Here is a 21,452-nt window from a genome sequence, read left to right on the forward strand (position 1 = left end):
TCATTTAAAATTTTTAACTTTAAAAGCCACATCTGGGGCTTCCCTGGTGGCGCAGTGGTTGAGAGTCCGCCTGCCGATGCAGGGGATACGGGTTCGTGCCCCGGTCTGGGAGGATCCCGCATGCCGCGGAGCGGCTGGGCCCGTGAGCCATGGCCGCTGGGCCTGCGCGTCCGGAGCCTGTGCTCTGCAGTGGGAGTGGCCGCAACAGTGAGAGGCCCGCGTACTGCAAAAAAAAAAAAAAAAAAAAAAAAAAGCCACATCTGTTGGTGTAGCCACTGCAAGAATTCTAGGACTCCCGTTTCAGGAATTTTCACGAGCAAGAATGAAGACTGGCCAGCAGCAGAGGCCTGCCAGAGAACACTTGGTGCCGTCCTAAACTTGTTTCAGGTGTTGGCCAGGTCTCTGGGTAGTTGAGATGTCCCCCAGCACCACTGAAGAGCAGGAGCTGGGTCTTAAGAAATTCCTGAAAGATTTCCCTTCTACTGCCAAGAAGTAACACAGCAGAATGACCACGACATAAATCAGCTTTATCCTGGAGAAAACAGAATAGCTTTCCTCAAATGTTTTAGAAGTGACTTTCCATTTTTAGATAAGCCCATGGACTTTATCACAACAAACTAAAATCTGCCACCAGCCCAAGCAACGTGGCATCGTGCAGAGCAGCCAAATCTTATGGATGGTATTTGTAGCTTGTGTATCCCGACTGCACTAGGAGAGGGGTTTCCAAGTGATGACAGAAGGTTGTTCATTTCTGATTTGCCAAGTTCTCCATATTCTACTGGCTGACTGTTTAAATCACTTTCTCAGCCCTTCTGATGAGGACAACTTCACTGCGCAAGCAGGGAGCGGGGAGTTGCTTCAGTGCTTTTTCTTACATGGTGGATCCTTAACAAGTCACATTTATGACAGTTTCCAAAAATAAAACAACCTCAGCTCGGTGTAGGGCCTGGAAAAAGTCTCAGGTGTAGAAATTGATTGCTTTTAGTTTGCAAAAGAATTGTATGCCTGGGTCTTCTCCTAACCCAAGCTTCCAAATTCAGAGAATTTTCCCTATTCTGTATCTGGTTCAGCTACTTTTTCTTAGATTATTCAGGTACAAGCTCCCAAGCAAATATCAACCAGAGAGACACAGATTTCACACGGGGCAGAATCATTTCAGAGTTGGTTATTTTAATGCAATTTCCTTGTTCAAGGTAGTATGGATACGTTAAGTGGTTCATTTCCATCCTGTAGGAAACACTACAGCTTCTACCTTATGTAATTTTGTCAAATTCAAACGTAACTCGTTGACCGGTTTAATAAAACATTTTCTTTACATAGCTTGACAAGACTTTTTTCTGGAACATTTTTTCAAACCTTCAAGTAGTTTGGAAACATTTGCCTATTTGCTCATTCCTCTAGGCACAGACTTTCAGAGCATTTATCCCACCTATACTGAAAATCTCTGTTCTCCCAGCTGGTGGTACGGCTGCTTGTTGGAGGTGATCACAGAGAAATGAGCAAGCAAGCTTTGTCAACTACTTCTAATTCTCTTAATTAGTATGCTGCGATCCACCCCAGCTTCTGCAAGGTCAGACATGCAAGACAAGTACTTGGCCAAAAAAAGCAGGATTCTAACTAGTGTAAAAATAGATTTTAAATAAAATAGAATCTCTATAGGAAAGAGAATTAAGTTAGCTTCCCATTCCCACTCTTGCTTTAGGATATATGTATATATAAGTGCAAGGGGGACTTATGGAGTTGGTTTGCCCTAAGAAAAAATTGAGAATGTCTGAGTACATTCATGTTGCAAAGTTACAGGGAAGGTTCTTTGGGAAATGCTGCGGCACATCCCACAGAAGTGGATGGTGATTAGCGAGACAGTTGGTGTGCGAGCAAATAACGTGCAAAATGTTTAGGTCAAAGAGGATGAGGCCTAATCGTAGGCTAAGAACCAATTCTGAAGTGTGATCATTTGAAAACCTTGGCTAATTATAAACACAGGAAAGAAAACCCCATCATTTAACACTATGTCTTGTTAACCTACCCAGCTACCTCTTTTGGAAGCAAAATTCCAACACGGGTCTTACTTTAATTTTGCTTAATTACCACACATTACGAATTTTATTTTGACATTTCTGTTTCTAGAAAAAGTACACAGTCCCTCTGTTGGCCCACACAAGCATTACATGACTGTTTTAAAGGGGCCTCTGTTAAAATTTTAATTTTTGGATTTAGCAGCAGCCTTTTGGATATACCTTGAAGGCATAATTGAAAATCTGCCCAAGCTCCCTTCAGCCGCAACCTGAACACGCGGCCCCATCTCTTGTAAAAAACACTCAGAAAATACTGATCCCAGCAAAACACAGCCAGCCAGGCAGAGGCCTCACTCTGCCTTTTCACATGGATGATAAATCTGCCTGCTTATTCTTGCTGGATGCTCGGAAATCCATTCTGAGATTTGAGTCTCAGAGCAAACATTTAGCCTCCTTCTCTGAGGTACATAATGAGCTGTGGAGGCATCAAAAATAAACAAAGTGGGGACATCACCATTTTTCCTACACTGGGTCCACTCAGTCTGCTCGGGGCTGTTTGTTTTTCCTGGCTAGGCCTGGAGCAAGAGGAGATGGCTGCTGGTGACAAGCCAGTGCCAGGTTTACAGACCCAGCCTCTTTTCATGTAACGTTTGACCAATTATTCAATTCCCTGGAGGCAGGGAGGGATGCCAATGCTAATGCTAGGGAATTTTCATAAATCCTCAGTGGCCGTGGAGAACCTCTCTCTCAAGCAGCTGCGATGACCTCAGGCAGGTTTGGTGCTCTAAGGATAGTTACCTTTGAGGGGACACAAAAAAATTCGACCTCTTAAAGTGACTCCAGAACTGAACGTCTAATACACCAACTCAATAAATACAACAGAAAAATGCACAGCAGAGTTGGGGCATCTATCAAGTAGGAAGGCAAAATGGTCATTAGAACGTCTGAGGTCAGTGAACTATTATGGTTGAAAAAAAGCAGCCACCTTTGAAAACACTGCCCGTTTCCCTCAGCTCTACTAGCTGTCAGCCCTCTAACGTTCGTTACACCACACGCTAGCAAATGAAAGATCCAAACAACTGCGGCTTGATCCTCACTTATACTTATTCAGGGTCCACCCTCACATTTAGCTGAAGGCCCCAGCACACCCTTGCTGTGCCAGGGAAAACAGCCTCAAGGACGTGTGTTTCTCTGAAGGTCACTTGCCCCTCTTGCTGCGGCCCTTCCTGGAGGACAGCTTCCCGCTGCCACCCGAAGACGGGGGGCTTGAGGCCGAGGCCATGGCAATGTTGATCTGTCCCTCCTGGATTTCCTGCCGGGTCTCAGCGGGCAGGTGGCTGATCTTCTGCTGCGTCTCCAGGTAGAACATGACGTCCCGCAGCTGCTCCTGGATCTCAGTGATCTGCAGGTCCTTCTGGTCGCAGGTCTCCTTTAACACCCTCTCCTCTTCCTTCAGCTTGTTCTGCAGGAGGACTTGGTTGGCTCGCAAACACTTGTTCATTTCCTGCTCCTCTTTGAGCTCTGTGGTGAGTTTAGCCACTTTCGTGTTTAGCTGAGTGCACCTTTTACAAAACAAAGGAAGACAAAGCGCGTTTTGCATTTGCTGACACAGTCCCCTTTCTGCTCTGGGATTGAACAGAGGAGCCATGACCTCAGAAGCCATTTAGGGCAGACCCCTCCCTCCCATGGCCAGGGGGACTGGTTTGCTGCCATTGCAACAGCTACCTAAAACAAGAATCTTGCTCTAGTTAACTCAAGTGTAGCCTCAGGACAATTTTTTTTTTTTAAAGGATCAGAAAATTTTCAATAGCAGAAACTATTCTGTGATTCGTGGTAAAATTTCTACTGCTTCTCTGTTTTGTTTACAGGGGTGGCTTAAGAGATGACAGCTGTGATAAAGAAGTTATGAAGAAAAGTGACATTCTTAAAGAGTCAAGTACTCTGATCTCACTGCATTTGCTGGAGAAGAGTTTTCAAGAATAGGGAGTGCCTTACTGATGCTCAATCTTACTCACAAGTAAAGAATGACAAAACACCACTTGAGATACCATTTTTACGTATCAGAATGCCAAAGAGCTCAGGTGTGGGAAAAGGGGGTACTCCCACATGCTGGTACTAGAGTGTGAACTGGCACAAACTCCTTGGAAGTCAACTTGACACCATCTATGAAAATCAAACTTTCACCTGGCCTTTCACATAGCTATTCTACTTCCAGGAATTTATCCTATAAAGTAAATATACTCAGGACTGCACTAAATGACAAATGCAGAAAGATGCTTATTGCAACATTGTTCACAGTAGTGTGAGACTTGAAACAACTTATATGTCCTTCAAGGGGAACTGGTTAAAATTATTATGGGACCTTCATATGATGTTACAAAGATCAGAATAGATCTAGATGTGCCAGTACAAAAAAAAAAAAAAAAAAAAAAAACACAACTCCAAAACAGAATATTTTACCAAATAGAATACCTAATATTATTCAAGTTTTGTAGAAAAAAGATGTATATGAGAAGTTTACACAGGTACAGCAAAAGACCTAGAACAACAAATATTCACTGGTACCATTAATAATGGTTACCTCTAGATAGCAGGATTTGGGGGTGAAAGAAAACTTCCAGTTTTAACTTTTAAAGTCTTTGGAACAGTTCAATTTGTTAGGGTGCTGAATGTATAGGAGAATTTTTGATTTGTATTTCTATTAATGTAGTGTTGTTTTCACAGCAGTTAAAAAACACCTTTGCTGAAGAGTTTCTTTTGGGGTGATGAAAAATTCTGGAACCATACAGTGGTCATAGCTGCACAACACTGTGAGCTGCATACTTAAAACGGCAGAATCTACATTACATAGATTTTACCCCCCAATCCCCCCACACAAATGACTAAAAATATTCAACTATTTGCAATGAGGGAAAACAGGTGAAAGGTATACGGGAATTCTTTGCACTATCTTTGCAACCTTTTTGTAAAACTAAATTTATCCCAAGATTAAAAAAAAAACACAAAACATCTTAAGGGACAATTATCCCCCTTAAATTTATTTTTTATCCATTTGTCTGGAGTAAAAAAATCCAATTATTTTTGTGAGTATAACTTAAACTAGAAAGGTACTTTCAATCAGTAGCAATTATCTTTCCAAATAACAGTAGTAGAGTCTGTTCTTGCCATGTTGTTGATGAGTTTTTGCTCCATATTCAACATCTTTGGCCTGTAATTCCCGACCAAGGCCAGAACATATGCCATCTTCAGCTTAAACGTAAATCTCTTTCCTAACTGCCATTTCTCAGCCACCATGGCTCAGAGACGCTCTGGGCACAAGGAAGTTGCTTTCTACAGGCCAAAATGGAAGATACTTGCATGTAGCATGAGCACAGACATCAAGAGAGAGTCCTGCATTCCACATGGCATCCATCTGGCATGAAACACTGAATTTTTTAGTAAACAGGAAGTCACAGTAGGTTTGCTCCATATATGGGGAGAGCCCCGAAAACTTGGTGATACACACTTGACAATGAGAGTGTGTCCAAGGGTATAAAGGAGATTATCTGTTTATGGAACCTGTTAGAATAAAAAAGCTAATGAAAAGAACAGGCCAGTTATACCTACTTTCTTTCCACAGACTGCTTTTCTTTCAGGAGATCATTTAGTCTGTGCTCCAAATTATCACATTTCTCAATTGTTTCTTTAAATTTGGTCTTCATGTTGTTAATCTGAAAGAGCAAACAGAGATCAGTTTCACTTCACAAAGACAAAGCTGTGTGGCCTTTGGGGCTAACGTCACAATTTTTTTTTTTCCAATTACCTGTCTTTAACTTTGACAAACCAAACTTGGAAAAGGTGAGACCATTATCTGAAAGAATTTCTGCAATAGGAATAAAAATTTTGAGAAATCCTTTTTTTCTTACCATTTCTCTAAACCAGGATGAAGAGGGTCAAGAGCTACTGAATGTTGAGTGAAACTGCCAGAAGGTAAAGAAAGAGCTGCAGGCTGTAGAGCATGAGATGATTTATCAGAGGCCAGACCAGAACCTCCCATTCTTTTTTTTTAACTTGAAGTGTAGCTGATGATATTGTGTAATATTGTGTTAGTTTCAGGTGTACAGCAAAGTGATTCATATATATATATATTTCAGATTATTTCCATTATAGGTTATTACAAGACATCAAGTATTGTTCCCTGTGTTATACAGTAAATCCTTGTTGCTTTCTATTTCATATATAGTAGTATGTTAATTTCATACTGCCCTTCCTTTCCCCTTTGGTAAACATAAGTTTGTTTTCTATGTCTGTGAGTCTGTTTCTGTTTTGTAAATAGATTCATTTGTATTAGTTTTTAGATTTGGATATAAGTGGTATCATATAATATTTGTCTTTCTGTCTGACTTACTTCATTTAGTTTGATAATCTCTAGGTCCATCCATGTTGCTGCAAATGGCATTATTTCATTCTTTTTTTATGGCTGAGTAATATTCCATTGCATATATATACCACATCTTCTTTACCCATTTATCTGTGGATGGACATTTAGGTTTCTTCCATGTCTTAGCTGTTGTAAACAGTGCTGCTATGAACACTGGGGTGCATTTTTCTTTTCAAATTAGTTTTTGTCTTTTCTGAATATATGCTGAGGAGTGGGATTGCAGGATCATATGGCAGTTCTGTTTTTAGTTTTTTTAAGGAACCTCCATACTGTCTTCCATAGTGACTGCACCAATTTAGATTCCCATCAACAGTGTAGGAGGGCAGAATCTCCAATTCTTAACTGACCACTGTTTTTTAACTCTTGAGATCATATTCTAAAAGTTACACTTGACCCTTGAACAATGTGGGGTCTCGACCCTCCTTGAAGTCGAAAATCTGAGTATAACTTTATTGTCGGCCCTCCGTATCCATGGTTCTGCATCTGTGGATTCAACCATTTGCAGATCCTGCAGTACTGTAGCAGGTATCCACTGAAAACAATCCACATATAAGTGGATCTGTGCAGTTCAAATCCATGCTTTTCAGTGACAATTGTATTATCCAAATAATCTGAAGTTACTTGTAACAGGTGATTCTGTTTGGTGCTTTTTTCCATCCAAATTCACTATTAATTTTCTCATGTACTGTGAAGCCATACGCAACATAAGCAGTTCTTATTTTGAGTTTATATAAAGGCAATCTATAGAGAGAATTCAAATTACATTGTCTTAAAAACTTAAGAGAAATTAAAAATTCTGGTGTATTATGTGTCAGATGGCAGCAATCCTAGCAAGGAGTCTGTGGAAGTCTAGTTATGTAGACACTGGATTCACACAGGTGTTAAGATCTACAGACTTGGGAAACACCTCAACTCCACTTGTCTAAAGACACGGGAAGACAGGTGGATCATGAGGTAATAATAATAGGAACAGAAGTGACTGAGAATTTAAATCCTATGGCCCAGGCCCAGGCTAGGTGTTTTATAGGCAGTATCTCATTTATTCTTTATAACAAGCCTATGACTTAGGTATGTAAACTTTTTACAGAAACTGAGGCTTAGAGAAAGGTGAGGCAATACACTCCAAGGTCACCCAGCTCGAGTGACATGGGTCCAAGATTGGACCCCCAAATCTGGATCCAAAGCCAAGTTCTAAAAGTCTCTCTGCACTATATGGGAGGCCAAAGCTCTATAACAAAGGAAAACTGACCTCTTGGCAAGATTTAAACTCTTAGCAGAGATCCATGATGCATGCAACATCCATCACGCCAGAAAAAGGGCCACTACTTGTAACGCTTTCTTTTTAAACATTTGCTACGGCTCGCCTAGCAGGTCTCTAACAGCACTGCTCCCTCTTTTTTTAAATAAGAAATTAACTGTTTTGTAGAAATTAACTTTAGAGCCAACATCATTAAGTTGGAGGAACATGCAATTAAAGAGAGATTTCTAAAAGTTCCTCTATGTCATAAAAATAAAAATAGCTTTCAGGACTTCCCTGGTGGCGCAGTGGTTGAGAGTCCGCCTGCCAATGCAGGGGACGCGAGTTCGTGCCCCGGTCCGGGAAGATCCCACATGCCACGGAGCAGCTGGGCCCGTGAGCCATGGCCGTTGAGCCTGCGCATCCGGAGCCTGTGCTCCGCAACGGGAGAGGCCACAAAAGTGAGAGGCCCACATACCGCAAAAAAAAAAAAAAAAGCTTTCAAATTGCTCTCATTCTATTTGGTATTAATTTTCTCCTCAATATTGTTTTAAAATAAGACCACTAGATCCTTCTGACATTTTCTCTTAAACTGACTCCTATCAGTTTAGGGAAATTGGAAAGGACAGAAATGACCATCAAAAGGAACCAAACTGTCTGTTTTGGTCACTAAAGACAATAAGCTAAACACATTTAAATCAAGATGAAAAATATCTAGTAACCTCAAAAAGGTTTCTAATATTGCTAGAGACAAATATTACAATGGCTTAAATTAGTGTTTGGTTTTTTAAAATTTATTTATTTTTTATTTATTTTTATTTTTGGCTGCACTGGGTCTTCATTGCTGTGTGCGGGCTTTCTCTAGTTGCGGCGAGCGGGGGCTACTCTTCGTTGCGGTGCGTGGGCTTCTCATTGCGGTGGCTTCTCTTGTTGCGGAGCGTGGGCTCTAGGAACGCAGGCTTCAGTAGTTGTGGCACACAGGCTCAGCAGTTGTGGCTTGCAGGCTCTAGAGCGCAGGCTCAGCAGTTGTGGTGCACAAGCTTAGTTGCTCCGCAGTATGTGGGATCTTCTCGGACCAGGGCTTGAACCCGTGTCCCCTGCATTGGCAGGCGGGTTCTTAACTACTGCACCACCAGGGAAGTCCTAAATTAGTGGTTTTAAAAGCACTTCTGACCATTAGCCCTCAGTAAGAAACACTTAGTATATACATATACACACACACACACACACACACACACACACACACCCCTGATACAAAAGTTTCACAAAACAATATTAAATGTGATACACTCTGACATCTACCCTATGCTGTCTAATAAAAATGCCAGTTGTGGCCACCAAACTCAGTTCACAATCCACACCTGGAGAAAGAGCAATTTCTATATGGAGCTGGAGGTTTAAAAAGAAAAGAGGTCTATTTAGGGGAATGCACCTGTACTGATGGCCTACTCTATGCTCTTATACATGGCCCCACTAAAACTATGAACCTTCAAGTGGGTATGAGCTTCATTTTCCAGAACAGACTCTGCTCACATACTACAGCAATTGTACTACCTAAGGCTTCGGGGGACTGCAATAGTATTAGAATTGAAGTCCACGGTGAATTTCACTCTGCAGCTCCCCTCCTCCCCCACATTACCTTTTTATGAGGCCCATGACCAAGAATCTCTGCCAGTGAAATGCACAGTTACTGTTTCTCCCTGCATGTGCTCTACTGCTGGAGGTGCCAACGGACAGAGGACTGGTCAAGAGGAGGACAGCAGCAGGAACAAAAGGCTTGCATCACCGATTAACTTACGGATAAGTGACATTTTTTACTAGAAAACAAAATATCCTTTTCGAGCTTTTTATTTAGGGCTGCCCTTGCCTCTATCTTATCCCTACCTAAAAGTAGACACAAGTTTCAAATTTTTAGCTTCCCTGCCCCTTGACTTGCTTTCCATGGGCATGTGTTAGGTAATGCAGTTAATCCTAAAGAATCTTAAACGGCAGAGAGAATCCTGAGCTTAGCTCGCAAGGGTCTGCACAAAGCACTTTAGGTGGTCATGCTGGTAAAGCCCGTAGAAAAACCCACTAGTAAGGCTGCATGGAGTTGCCAGTGCTCATCCCTGCGAGCCCCAAACTTGACACCAAGTGGCAGCGACCTCTGCTCTGCCTTGTGAGTGCCATCAGATGCACCTCCTTCCCACATGGACTCCAATCAAGCCCTATTCAGAACAGTATGTCAAGTGACCTGAAGCCCCTCTGGAAAGGCACTTCCATTGCTTAGAAGGTTCCTGTAAGAATTTCATCATGAACTTTTCACCAAAGATCATTTTAAAGCTGGTGTTAAGCCTTAATGAAAAAACCTGATTTCTCCTCATTTGTAGGCATACTCAGAAACTTGGGCCCATGGGCCTGGCATAAAGTGAAAGCTTGGCCCTGCCTGCTAAGCTCCATGATAACACCAGCTACCACTGAGGTGAGCCCCAAACCCGGCTCTGCAGTCCCCCCATCTGAGGGCGCAGTTGCTGGTGAGGATTCGCAAAGTTATTAAAATAATCACTTTAAAAATAATCATTTAAAAAAATTTAAAAGCCTTTACTTAATACTAAGGGAATCACTGAATTATGAACATTGTCTCTAGGTTCTGATAATGGTTCCCAGAGCCCTAGTTATACACGAACACTCAGGTGCTCACTGGTTTTCAAAGTCCCTGGTCTGGAACCCTCAGGGTTCCTTGTACATGCTGGAGCCAAAGGGCACACCAAGCAGGTGGAGCTCTGGGCCACTCTGGGCCGGGTTTCCAACAAAATCACATCACTTTTCTCTTCTATCCATCCGAGTAGTGAATGGCCTTTTCTTTAAAGCATTATTTTGTTAAATTTTCAAGACTACTGCCCTAGACCAATAAGGTGCCATGGTGACCACTTCAGCATCTCTGCCTAATTTTATTCCCTTCAGTTTCAAAGCACAATCTTGTTGCCTCAGGAGCCCATATTCAGCTCCCCAAAGCAGCTGTTACCAAGTTGACAAACCAGCTGGCTGACTGAAAGTACAAACCCTCATGCACATACTTCTATTTTTTAAATGGAATTACACAAGGAACTAGAAAACCTGATTGAAGTTAACAAACAAACAACATCCCAGCCCCAAAATACCAAGGCTTTAAGCCCAAGGTTTCTTTCGTTTCAGGTATGTAGCAAGTATTTCATTTCTTCCTTAACTTAGTATAGTATAGGGCTCAGTACAAAATAAAATTGTGTGTAGGGCTCAGCACGCAATAAAATCTTGATTTACTAATCCTAGGTGAGAACATATGTCTGTTTCCCTTCTCCTTTTAAATTATGCTTAGTTGATTACATTTGCAATAGCGTATTTCTGTCTCTTCCTTTTCCTCTTTTTGACTAACTTCATTCTCACTGTGGTCTACAATTTCTTGTTCCCTGATGTGACCTTCTGGGACTAAGTCTCTAGCATAATGACAAGTCAGGTGTTTACTACCTCTCCCTGGAAACTTGATGTACAGTTAGGTTACTGGGGTGAGCCAGCTGATTCCAAATCTTTTCTTTTTCCTACGCCTTACTAGCCCCCAGCTTTGTTGAGATTTAACTGACATGTAACAAAGGTTTCTTTTTAGAGGTAAACCAGTTCTCTACCTATAGATGAGACTGAGAAGGCAGACTCTGAGATCCCTTTTTCCCCTTCCTTCTCCCCCAACATCAGGCTGTCCTGGCATGTGGCATTTCAGCAGTCACCAGACCAGAAACTTACTTCCTCTGCTGTGTCCTTCTCTATCCGAACTATCTTGTTTTCCCAGTAGATTCGTTGAGACTCCAGCTGGCTTGTTAGTAAATATGAATACTACAAAAACAGAGAATGAACACCAAAACATAAGTCACAGTTGTCAGTCTCTGAAATTCAATTAAAACCTGACTTTTAATGACCTGCAGAAGATTAAGAGGAACATACAGAATGTATATTACACCTTGGTTCCACTCTCCTCAATAAACTAGGGGAACACAGAGATGACAATTACACTTTGGTCCTCTGGGGGCTTACAATCTATAGGGACAAACAGAGAAATGTACAATTTAAAAAACCCTTAGGTTTCTGTTTAAGCTGACTTCAAGAAGAACTACATGGTTTTAAATCAAAGTGTAACTCAGATCAGCTCATCCATCTGCCCCCTCCAGGAAGCTGTCCCTGTCACTCCCAGCCCTGGGTTAATTGCCTCTCTTGGCTCCCACAACACTGTGCCTATCATTAACAGCACTTATGACATTAGCACTTAATCACCGGTTTGCCTGCCTCTCTCCTTGACTGGACTGAACTCTCTGAAAGCAAGGATTATATCTTTATTTTTGTACCCCCAGTGCCTGGCACATTCTGGATGTCAAGAAATGTTTGCTGCCTGAGTGCATGAATGAATGAACAGTGCTGTGTAACTACAGAGAAAGGATAGGTGGCTTATGACAGTAGGATCCGGTAGGACTTCTGAGAGAAGGTGAGATTTGAGGGGACTCCTGACAGACAGACAGGAGGAGGAGACAGATTCCAGAGAACTAACAAGATGTGAGGTGCGGATGTTTAGAATTGCTTCAGAGATGAAGTGAGACCAATGAGGCTGGGGTGTAGGGTATGGAGAGATGGGGCCTATGGAAGGCTGTGGGGTATGACATCGAGAAGTAAGAGCCAAGGAGTGGCAAGACCACATCTGCATTCTGGAAAGACACTTCCACAAGACCAGAAGGGATCTGATCATGTTTGCAGGCCAGAGAACAGCATGAAAGAGTAACAGAAAGAAAGGACAACTGGAAGAATGTATGTGTGTGTGTCACTAGAATGTATGCTCCATGAGGGCAGGGAGTCTATTTAATGCTGAGTTCCCAGCACATGGAAGAGTGACTAACAGATGGCAACCCTCAATAAGTATTCACTGAATGAACATACTTAACTTGGAAGAGTTACTAAAAACTTAACATTAAAAATCTGAATTTTGGGGGGGAACTCCCCTGGTGGTCCAGTGGTTAAGAATCCGCCTCCCAATGCAGGGGACGCGGGTTCGATCCCTGGTCAGGGAACTAAGATCCCACATGCTGCGGGGCAACTAAACCCACAAGTGCTGCAACTACTGAGCCCGCGCACTCTGGAGCCCAAGCACCACAACTGGAGAGAAGCCCTCGTGCCGCAACGAAAGATCCTGCATGCCACAACTGAGACCCGATGCAGCCAAAAATAAAAATAAATATATAAATATTAAAAAAAAAAAAGATTTGAATTTTTTTCACATCAATACGATTTATTAATGGTAACATCAGCTCTATTTTAGGCCATTCCACTGACCTTAAAAGTCTAGAGATAAGCAAGTTTTCAAATGTCCACTTCCTCCCAAGGTTAAGGTATTTGTTTTTAAAGTAATCATTTTGAAATTTATAAAATAGGACTCATGTTAAACTTTTCCTTCCTTAATATAAAACTTACACATCACTTTTATAGTAGACGGGGTTTACTGCTATGAGAAAAATAAGACTGTGGTAATTTTATTGCTTCCTCAATTATATGAATACCCTAAAAATGGCTTTATCTATATAAGGGTCCAATTCATAAAAGCCAGCCCAATATATTAGAAAAAGCTTCTCAGCATGGAAAGATGCTATTGGGGTTAACTTATCCTGACCAAGTTTGCTCAATTTCCAACTGCTATTGTGATGCCAACAGGAAGATTTTTTTTTTTATAACTCTTTTTTTCAAGAATATTTTTTATTTTTTGGCCACACCATGCAGCATGTGGGATCTTAGTTCCCCGACGAGGGATCGAACCCGTGCCCCCTGCAGTGGAAGCGTGGAGTCCTAACCACTGGCCCACCAGGGAATCCCCAACAGGAAGATTCTTAACTTCCACCTTTATCACAGCTATAGAGGACAACACTAATACTGAACTTGAGACAACCAGGAACATGACACTGAAGGTAACAAGGCTCAGTGAAACTTAGATTTTCAAAGAAGAAAATCAGATGGAATAAAAATATTTTTATAATCCTTCAGAGCAATACAGATCTTTAAAACAAAAGCTAACATGCAGGGCGTATGGCAAAATTAAAAGCCCAAACAACCTTTCAAGTTGGAGTAGTAAAAGGCAGTAGACATAGGTATTCAGTAATTATTAATAAAATATCTTACCTCTAACTGTAAGGCATCTATTTTCTCCTCCTGGCAAGTATCACCCTCACATTCATACTGTACTATCTTTCCATCTGTTTTACTTGCGACCAGTCGATGGACATAATTATCTAAAGAAAAGAATGAGTCAACTAAGGCATGTTTCTTCAGAATGAAAAGGGTCTCCATACGCCTTTAACTTTGACAAAATTTTGTTTTTACAGATCCAAATTAAATGCCTTGCAATATTTCTTTAAAAGTGGGTTAAATCATTTGAATTTAAAAAAAAAAGTGAGAGGGCAGAGTGTAAGTATTAACTCTCTTTATCCTGTGCAATGCAGGCCATTCATAGGAAATAGTGCCCTATGGGGCACCATGAGAATTGGAGTTTGCCACAGCTGTCAGGAAGATTTCAAGCTGTGAGAGCAAGGGGAGAGGTTCTGACGGAGACGTTTTCAGAAAGAATGAATCCAAATTAGAAAATGGGAGTGGTGTTCACCTCCAGCATAGTCCCAGACTCGATGGTTGGTGAGCTGCATGGCATACGTGTGCTGGGTCTCCTCGAAGTGCTTATAGGCGTGTCGACTCACATACCGTCCACATCCTATGTGGCCACATATTAAACAAATCCAGAGGTTCTGCCGAGAAGGAGGTAAGATCTTAATTAGTTACATAAAAACACATGACCTGGTCCACTGGGGTGGAAAGGGGAGAGCCTGACACAGGATGAGGTTTAGAGTTGTTTCTACAGGAGTTTTGAATAAATATGTTTAAAACCCAACAAGCAAGGATGCTTTTAGGGGTCAATTAGTTTTTCACTCTGGATTCTATGGAACTCTATGTAAATAGCAAGAAAAAATAATCACAATTTATCAACAGAAGTCTAGGCGTTTTCAAAGGCCAAAGAATGAAACCATAAAGTATTTTGTGTAGGAGTAATAGTTTGTGTATTTATATTTTTTGCCTGACCCTGGACAAAAAGAAAAAAAAAAAAAATCAGTCTCAAAAAGAATTGCAAAGAATTTACCCCACACTGGGCAGAAGGAAACCCCAGACAATTAAAGCCGCGAGCATTACTCTTCCCCACCACTCGTTACTTACTTCCTGAACACCACACTCGAAACACTTATTTTCTTCTACTGGCTCTGGTGTTTGACAATATCGGCAAACAGGGCACCTATAAAGGACACCAAAAAAATAATAATACAGATTAAATATAAAAGACAGCTGTCACAGAACCCAAAAGTCAAAAATGCAATTGTATATCCTCCTTCTCTCATATAATAGTTTTAAGTTTATCGTAATTAAGGATATCATTCAAAAGACAAATGCTTTCAAGCTATTCTCAAAGGAAATGAAAAAAAAAACACAAAATCTTTTTTTTTTTAATTAATTAATTAATTTTTGGCTGCATTGGGTCTTCATTGCTGCATGAGGCCTTTCTCTAGTTGCTACAAGTGGGGGCTACTCTTTGTTGCAGTACACGGGCTTCTCATTGAGGTGGCTTCTCTTGTTGCGGAGCATGGGCTCTAGGCACACGGGCTTCAGTAGTTGTGGCACACGGGCTTAGTTGCTCCGCGGCATGTGGGATCTTCCCAGACCAGGGCTCGAACCCGTGTCCCCTGCATTGGCAGGCGTATTCTTAACCACTGCGCCACCAGGTAAGTCCCACAAAATCTTGATAAAGCTGAGGATAAGGGAAAAATCTTGATCTGCCTCATATCTTTCTCCACTCTTCTGTCTAAAGCTTAGGTAATCAAAGAACTAAATATTTATAGGTTAGAATTAGAGACTTGAGACTAGTTGTTAATTTTGTTTCATGTCTGGCTACCCACAATGTATTTTTAGTTCAATCTACCTTATCCCCACTTCTCAAAGTTTTAAATCATCCAAAATGTACCCTGTCCTCTCAAGGTTGCTCCTAAGAGTTGAAACTAAATTCTGTAGTAAATTTCACTAAAAAAAAAAAAAAAGTTAATGTACTTCATGAAACACATACAACATTTTATCATACAATGAATTTCATCTGGAAAAAGATACCAGTGCTCGGTGAGTACTAAAGTTTCAATTTACAAAAAGCCAATAAAAATGGCACAAAAGCCAAACTCATAGATACACAGAGTAGAAAGGTGGCTACCAGGGGCTGGGAAAAGGGGGAAACAGGGAGATGTTGGTCAAGAGGTACAAACTTTCAGTTATGCAAGGTGAGTAGGTTCTAGAGAACTGGTATACATCAATGTTGACTATAATTGACAATACTGTACTGTGTTCTTGAAATTTACTAAGAGGGTGGAGCTTCATTGTTCTCACGACAAAAAAAAAAGAAAAGTAAACACAAACAGGTAAAACAGTAAAGGGGTGAAGTGATGGATATGCTGACTTGCTTGGCTGTGGTGAGCATTTTACAGTGTTGATGTATATGGGGTCATCTAGTTGTACACCTTAAGTATATACAATTTTTGATTGTCAATTATACTTCAATAAAAATGAAAAAAAATTGAAAAAATCCATTAACCCTTATACTCAAGACAAAGTAATGCTAAGTACCAGTCACGAATATTTGTGTCCAATGGGCAAAAATGATAGAAAGTAGGTGATAGTTGAGGCTAAGTGAACTGGCACCAAGAAGAAAGAATGCTCAAGATATAACTAGTATCAGTTTGTTACCCTACTGAATAGATAAAACCAAGAAATGGAAATAAGCAGGAAGAACACTAAGTTCTTATCACAGATAAGGACTATGTTTCCCAAGAGAAAGCTAAAGGATTTAGTCTGTCTCTTTCTTTAGTACCAAAAGAGAAGACAGGACAATCTTGAAGAAGTAAAAAAATTGGCAGCTAGGGACTTCCCGGGTGGCCCAGTGGTTAAGAATCCACCTGCCAATGCAAGGGACACGGGTTCGAGCCCTGGCCGGGGAAGATCGCACATGCTGCAGAGCAACTAAGCCCATGCACCAGAACTACTGAGTCTGCGCTCTAGAGCCCACAAGCCACAACTACTGAAGCCCGTGTGCCACAACTACTGAAGCCCACGTGCCTAGAGCCCGTGCTCTGCAACAAGAGAAGCCACTGCGATGAGAAGCCCACGCACCACAACTAAGAGTAGCCCCCACTTGCCACAACTAGAGAAAGCCTGCGCACAGCAACGAAGACCCAATGCAGCCAAAAATAAATAATAAATAAATAAATTTATTTTTTAAAAAAAGTGGCAGCTAGGACGCCACAAGCAGTCTTGTCAAACGTAGGAACTAGCTCTGTGTCATCACTTCAGTCTTTGTGCAGCTGTGGTAGTGGTGGGATAAGAAAACAGCAAACGAATTCTGAAATCTAATTTTCTACACCGTGCCAAAATGATCTTTCTGAAATGTATGATCCTGAGAATAAAAAGGAAAAAGGGGGGAAAATTATAAAAATAAACTTATCTGTACTATACAATTAGCACTCTATGATATACCATCTCATCTATTAAAAAATAACAGTTGATTCAATTCTTCCTGCCTTCCCTTCAAAAATAATTTTGAGTTGTAATCTTATTTTCCTGAGGAGATATTTGAGGAAATCCTCTCAGAATGTCCTTCCCTGACAAAAAAACCACCCTTCGTGACCTGGTACCAATACCGCCTTCTGTAAGCAGCCCTTCCAGACCACCCCAGTGGGGCAGCTGGCTCGCTCTCATCTCTACCTCGAACTGTATGCATACATGTATGTGTGACTCTCCCTTAGCAGATCAATGTTCCTGAGGAGGGTCTGTTGTTTGTTTCTCTCCCCCTCAGCACATAGCACTGTACTGTGCACATAGAGAGGCTCAAAACCCACTTGCTGAAGGCACTGTATGGTTTTGAGGGCAGCTGCCCGGTGGGTTGAATTCTGGACCCAGTTCTGGCATTCGTTCTCTGTCATGACACTTCGAGCATGCTAATTTTCACCTCTGGGCCTCTGTCTCCTCCTCTATAAAATGAGGAGGTTGGACAAGATGGTCCCTGAGGAAACTTCCAACTTGAAAATGCTATGGTTTTACAAAAATTAACTTGTACGGAAAGTAAAATTGGAGTGGCAGGAAACAAAGAAGCATCCAGAACTTAAATGGTGTAACAGATGGACACAAGATACAGACAGACACTTTATGGAACAGAAACATCTTAGCGTGGCTTTATTCAAGGCAAATTTAAACCTGGACAATTCTCTGAAGAACCCTCAAATGATACCCCAGAATTGACCAAGGACTCTACAGAACCAGGGCAAGATTCTTCTCCAGGTAAACTAGCCACGGAAAAGCCAGGGTCTATTTATCTGCTCAAAGATATTTACTGAGCTCCTCCTACGCACCATGTCTCCTGCTAAGTGTCTGCTAAGTGTGAGCGGCACAGCAGAGAACAGCCAGACAGGGTCCCTGCTCTGTAAAGCTGACCACGTGGGGGCAGAGAACAGAGACTCCTGTGGCCTTTCGCCCCTCCTTATTCCCGGGCTTTGGAACGTGATTTCCCCCTTCCCGTGCACACCCCCTCCCCGACACTGCCTTCTCGCCGGTTCCACTGTGCAGCTGGCTAAGTCCTGTGCATCCTCCCTGAGAGGCTGCCCCTCAGACAGCCCTGGCTGTGTCAGGGCCCTATTCTCTAGTCACAGTGCTGCAACGCTGCTCCTCTGTAACACTTGCAATGGCTGTAATTTCACACTTATTTGTGTCATTATTTGATTCTGCACCTTCCTCTCTGTACTGGGAAACCCACGAGGCCAGCATCTGAAGGCCACGAGGCCCTTCTAGCTAAGACCCACAATGCAGTTTGCAAAGGGAGCAGCAACCTCTGACTGGAAAAAAAAGGTACAGGTTACACCTCAGTTCTTTGTCTGCACAATGCCACCCTACAAATAGGGCCTCTGTTGCACTGGGAAACAGGAGAACATAGGTGTGTGTATGCCTCATACTTAGTGACTACTGTAACTACTGGCCACCGAGCCATCAACAACATGATAAATCCAAAACGTCAGATTGCTGTAGCCCAGCACTCTTTGATAAGAAAGCCAAAGTAAAGAGTAGACATAAAGTGCAGGTGATAAACAAGATTTTAGACCTGGATGTCATTTTAGCATGAGAGCCTCAAAGCTAAACTTCCCCCGCACCCCCTCACTTTCTGGCTCTTTGAAGGAAAGAACAATGCATGCTGCTTTGGGACATTCCGTAAGGATTCAGAATTGGCACTAAAAGGGACTTGGTCTAGGAATGCTGATCCTCACGTGAACTGAGGAAAGCAAAGAAGAAACATGGAAGGCCCTTCTATGTGACCTCTTCACCATCGTGGTACCCAGGTTTATGAAGTCAAATACTTGGAGTGATTCATTTTGGGGGGTGGCTGTTCTTAATTCTGGGAAAGGGTAATAATGAGCTTTGACAGGGTAGGGGGGTGACCTTCTGCACTCACGTTGTGTCATCCCAGCGCTGCAGACACTGGCTGTGGAAGCTGTGGTTACATAAGGTGGTGAGAATGCCGTTCACGGACTCATCCATGCGCTCCAGACACACTGTGCACTTGGGCAGCTCCGTTAGGTCCATCACAGGGAGGCTGGCCCCCTACAGGGAAACACCTCGAATAAGCCTCACTTGTCATCCACGGGTTCTAATTTTTTTTTTTTTCTTTTAAAGCAACAGTTTTCCTGTTACTTTTTGACTCCTCGCAGGATGTTCTCAATATTATTGCTTTGTGAAAATAAATTGGTAAGATTTTCATCCATGCAACAAATATTAATTAAGCACCTCCTACAGTCCCAGCACTGTGCTAGGCACTATGGATACAGTGGCGAACAAAGCAAAAAAGGATGCCTGCCTTCACAGAGCTGACATTCTAGGAAGGGAGACTGCTGCCAGAATCTTGTTACCAGACTCCTTGCTCTAACTCTGAATGGCCATGACTATACTAGAACACAAAGGAATAAAAAGCAGGAGAACAGGAGTGTATCTGAACGATTTTTCCACAGAGTAAATTAAAACTTGACACTTTCCATTAAGTGCTAACAGTATCAACAACAGTGATTTTATTTATTTATTCATTTAGCACATACTTATTAATTCCCTGCTATGTGTGCCAGACACTGTTCTAGGTGTGGGACAATGGTGAGCAAAAACAGATTCCGTAAGTCCCAGAAAACAAAGTTTGTCCCTCTCCTCACAGAGCTTAGACTCTAGTAGAGAGAGATACAAAATTCAAAATTTTAAGAAGTATAATTACCTATGGTTATAAATGCTATGAAAGAACAGGGTGTGAAATAGGGGGCATAACAATCTAGGTGGTCAAGAAAGGCACCTCTAACACAGTGGGGTCTGACCCAAGCCCTGCCAACTGTGGGACTATTGAGGCAAAGGTAAGGCGTACAAATAAGGACACACTGAGAAAAGTCACATTAATCTACAGTCCCTGAAGAGAAGATATTTACAGGAAATCTCTCAAGAAGCTGTGTTCATTTAGAGAAAGGAATTTCTAAAACTGAGGCCTTGCCCAGCAACTGGCAAAAGGGAAAGTCTTCCCTTTTTATCCTTTGCCAATTTTTATTTTACCTAATCTAATGACAGAACAATCTAATCAGAACTTATTCCAATATCAAGCTGAATTCAAGGTAAAAAGACCTTTAGGGCTACTTTAAAAGAAAGGAAATATTAAAAGCATAACCGAGCCGGATCTACTACTTCATAAAATGATTCAAACAGCACGTATTATAGGAAAGCTTCCCATGGAGGGTGAGAGATCAGGAGAATCATAAATTGCTATCAAAACAGAATCAAAAATCAGGATGAGGATTAAGGGTTAATATTTCAAACAAAAACATTTCTTTTAGGCTCTAGGCAATGTTTCATCCATCTGGAATAGATACATACTCAATTTCAACAACACAGATAATATCCTTTTTTTAAAAAAATACTTTGGACAATTTTTAAAACTTGAGATAAAATTCACATATATAAAATTTGCCATTTTAAAGCGGTTTTTACCAAACGGTTTTTCACAAGGCTGTGCACCCACCACACCACCACCTAATTCTAGAACATTTCTATCACCCCCAAAAGAAACACTGTTCTTGTTAGCAGTCACTCCTCACATTTCTCTCCCCCAGCCTCTGGCAACTAATCTATTTTCTGTCTCTATGGACTGGCCTATTCTGGACATTTCCGCAGATACCTTAACTTTCAACTTTATACCATTCTGATATGTTCATATCAAATATAAGAATTATTCACACTTACATCTTCAGATTTCAGTACTTCAGCCCTCTCCACATAGACCAGCTGGCAAACATCATCTTCTATTGAGTTGAACTGGCGGCCATTGCATGCCATGTAAAAACTATCTGCATCGGCCTAGGTGAACCAGTGGGGAAAAGGAAAAAGTTAAGAGATCCTGAAAACGTGCTTTCTATTCAAGATGCATGGCTTCAATTATTCTGTTCTTCAGCTTTTAAAAGTTATACTTAGGAGAGAAAGCAACCACCAAAAGTAACATCTATAGCAGCAGGTTCACAGGCTAACTGAACCCTGCAGGTCAATATCCTACATCTCTACAATTTTTCCTGATACGTGATAGTCTTACTGGAACTAGCAGAAGCTACTGAAGTGCAATAAGCTGACAGCTACTACAATTTTAATACATATTCAA

At 41.6% G+C, this 21,452-nt stretch overlaps 1 protein-coding gene across 1 annotated transcript in view; it reads right to left on the reverse strand.

Annotated features, from left to right (window-relative positions):
* Positions 1 to 3,112: 3,112 nt before the first annotated feature.
* BRAP (BRCA1 associated protein) overlaps positions 3,113 to 21,452 on the reverse strand; it is a gene marked incomplete at its 5' end in the record, with an annotated part of 28,917 nt that continues 10,577 nt past the window's right edge. The window contains 8 exons of the mRNA XM_079717176.1: positions 3,113 to 3,577; positions 5,622 to 5,725; positions 11,426 to 11,515; positions 13,835 to 13,944; positions 14,313 to 14,451; positions 14,915 to 14,990; positions 19,230 to 19,378; positions 21,044 to 21,157. Of these exons, the coding sequence (XP_079573302.1) occupies positions 3,214 to 3,577; positions 5,622 to 5,725; positions 11,426 to 11,515; positions 13,835 to 13,944; positions 14,313 to 14,451; positions 14,915 to 14,990; positions 19,230 to 19,378; positions 21,044 to 21,157 (1,146 nt within the window). The 3' untranslated portion in view covers positions 3,113 to 3,213. The remainder of the gene's footprint in view (positions 3,578 to 5,621; positions 5,726 to 11,425; positions 11,516 to 13,834; positions 13,945 to 14,312; positions 14,452 to 14,914; positions 14,991 to 19,229; positions 19,379 to 21,043; positions 21,158 to 21,452) is intronic.

Source organism: Hyperoodon ampullatus (assembly GCF_949752795.1).
Source record: "Hyperoodon ampullatus genome assembly, chromosome: 13".
Classification (NCBI taxonomy): domain Eukaryota; kingdom Metazoa; phylum Chordata; class Mammalia; order Artiodactyla; family Ziphiidae; genus Hyperoodon; species Hyperoodon ampullatus.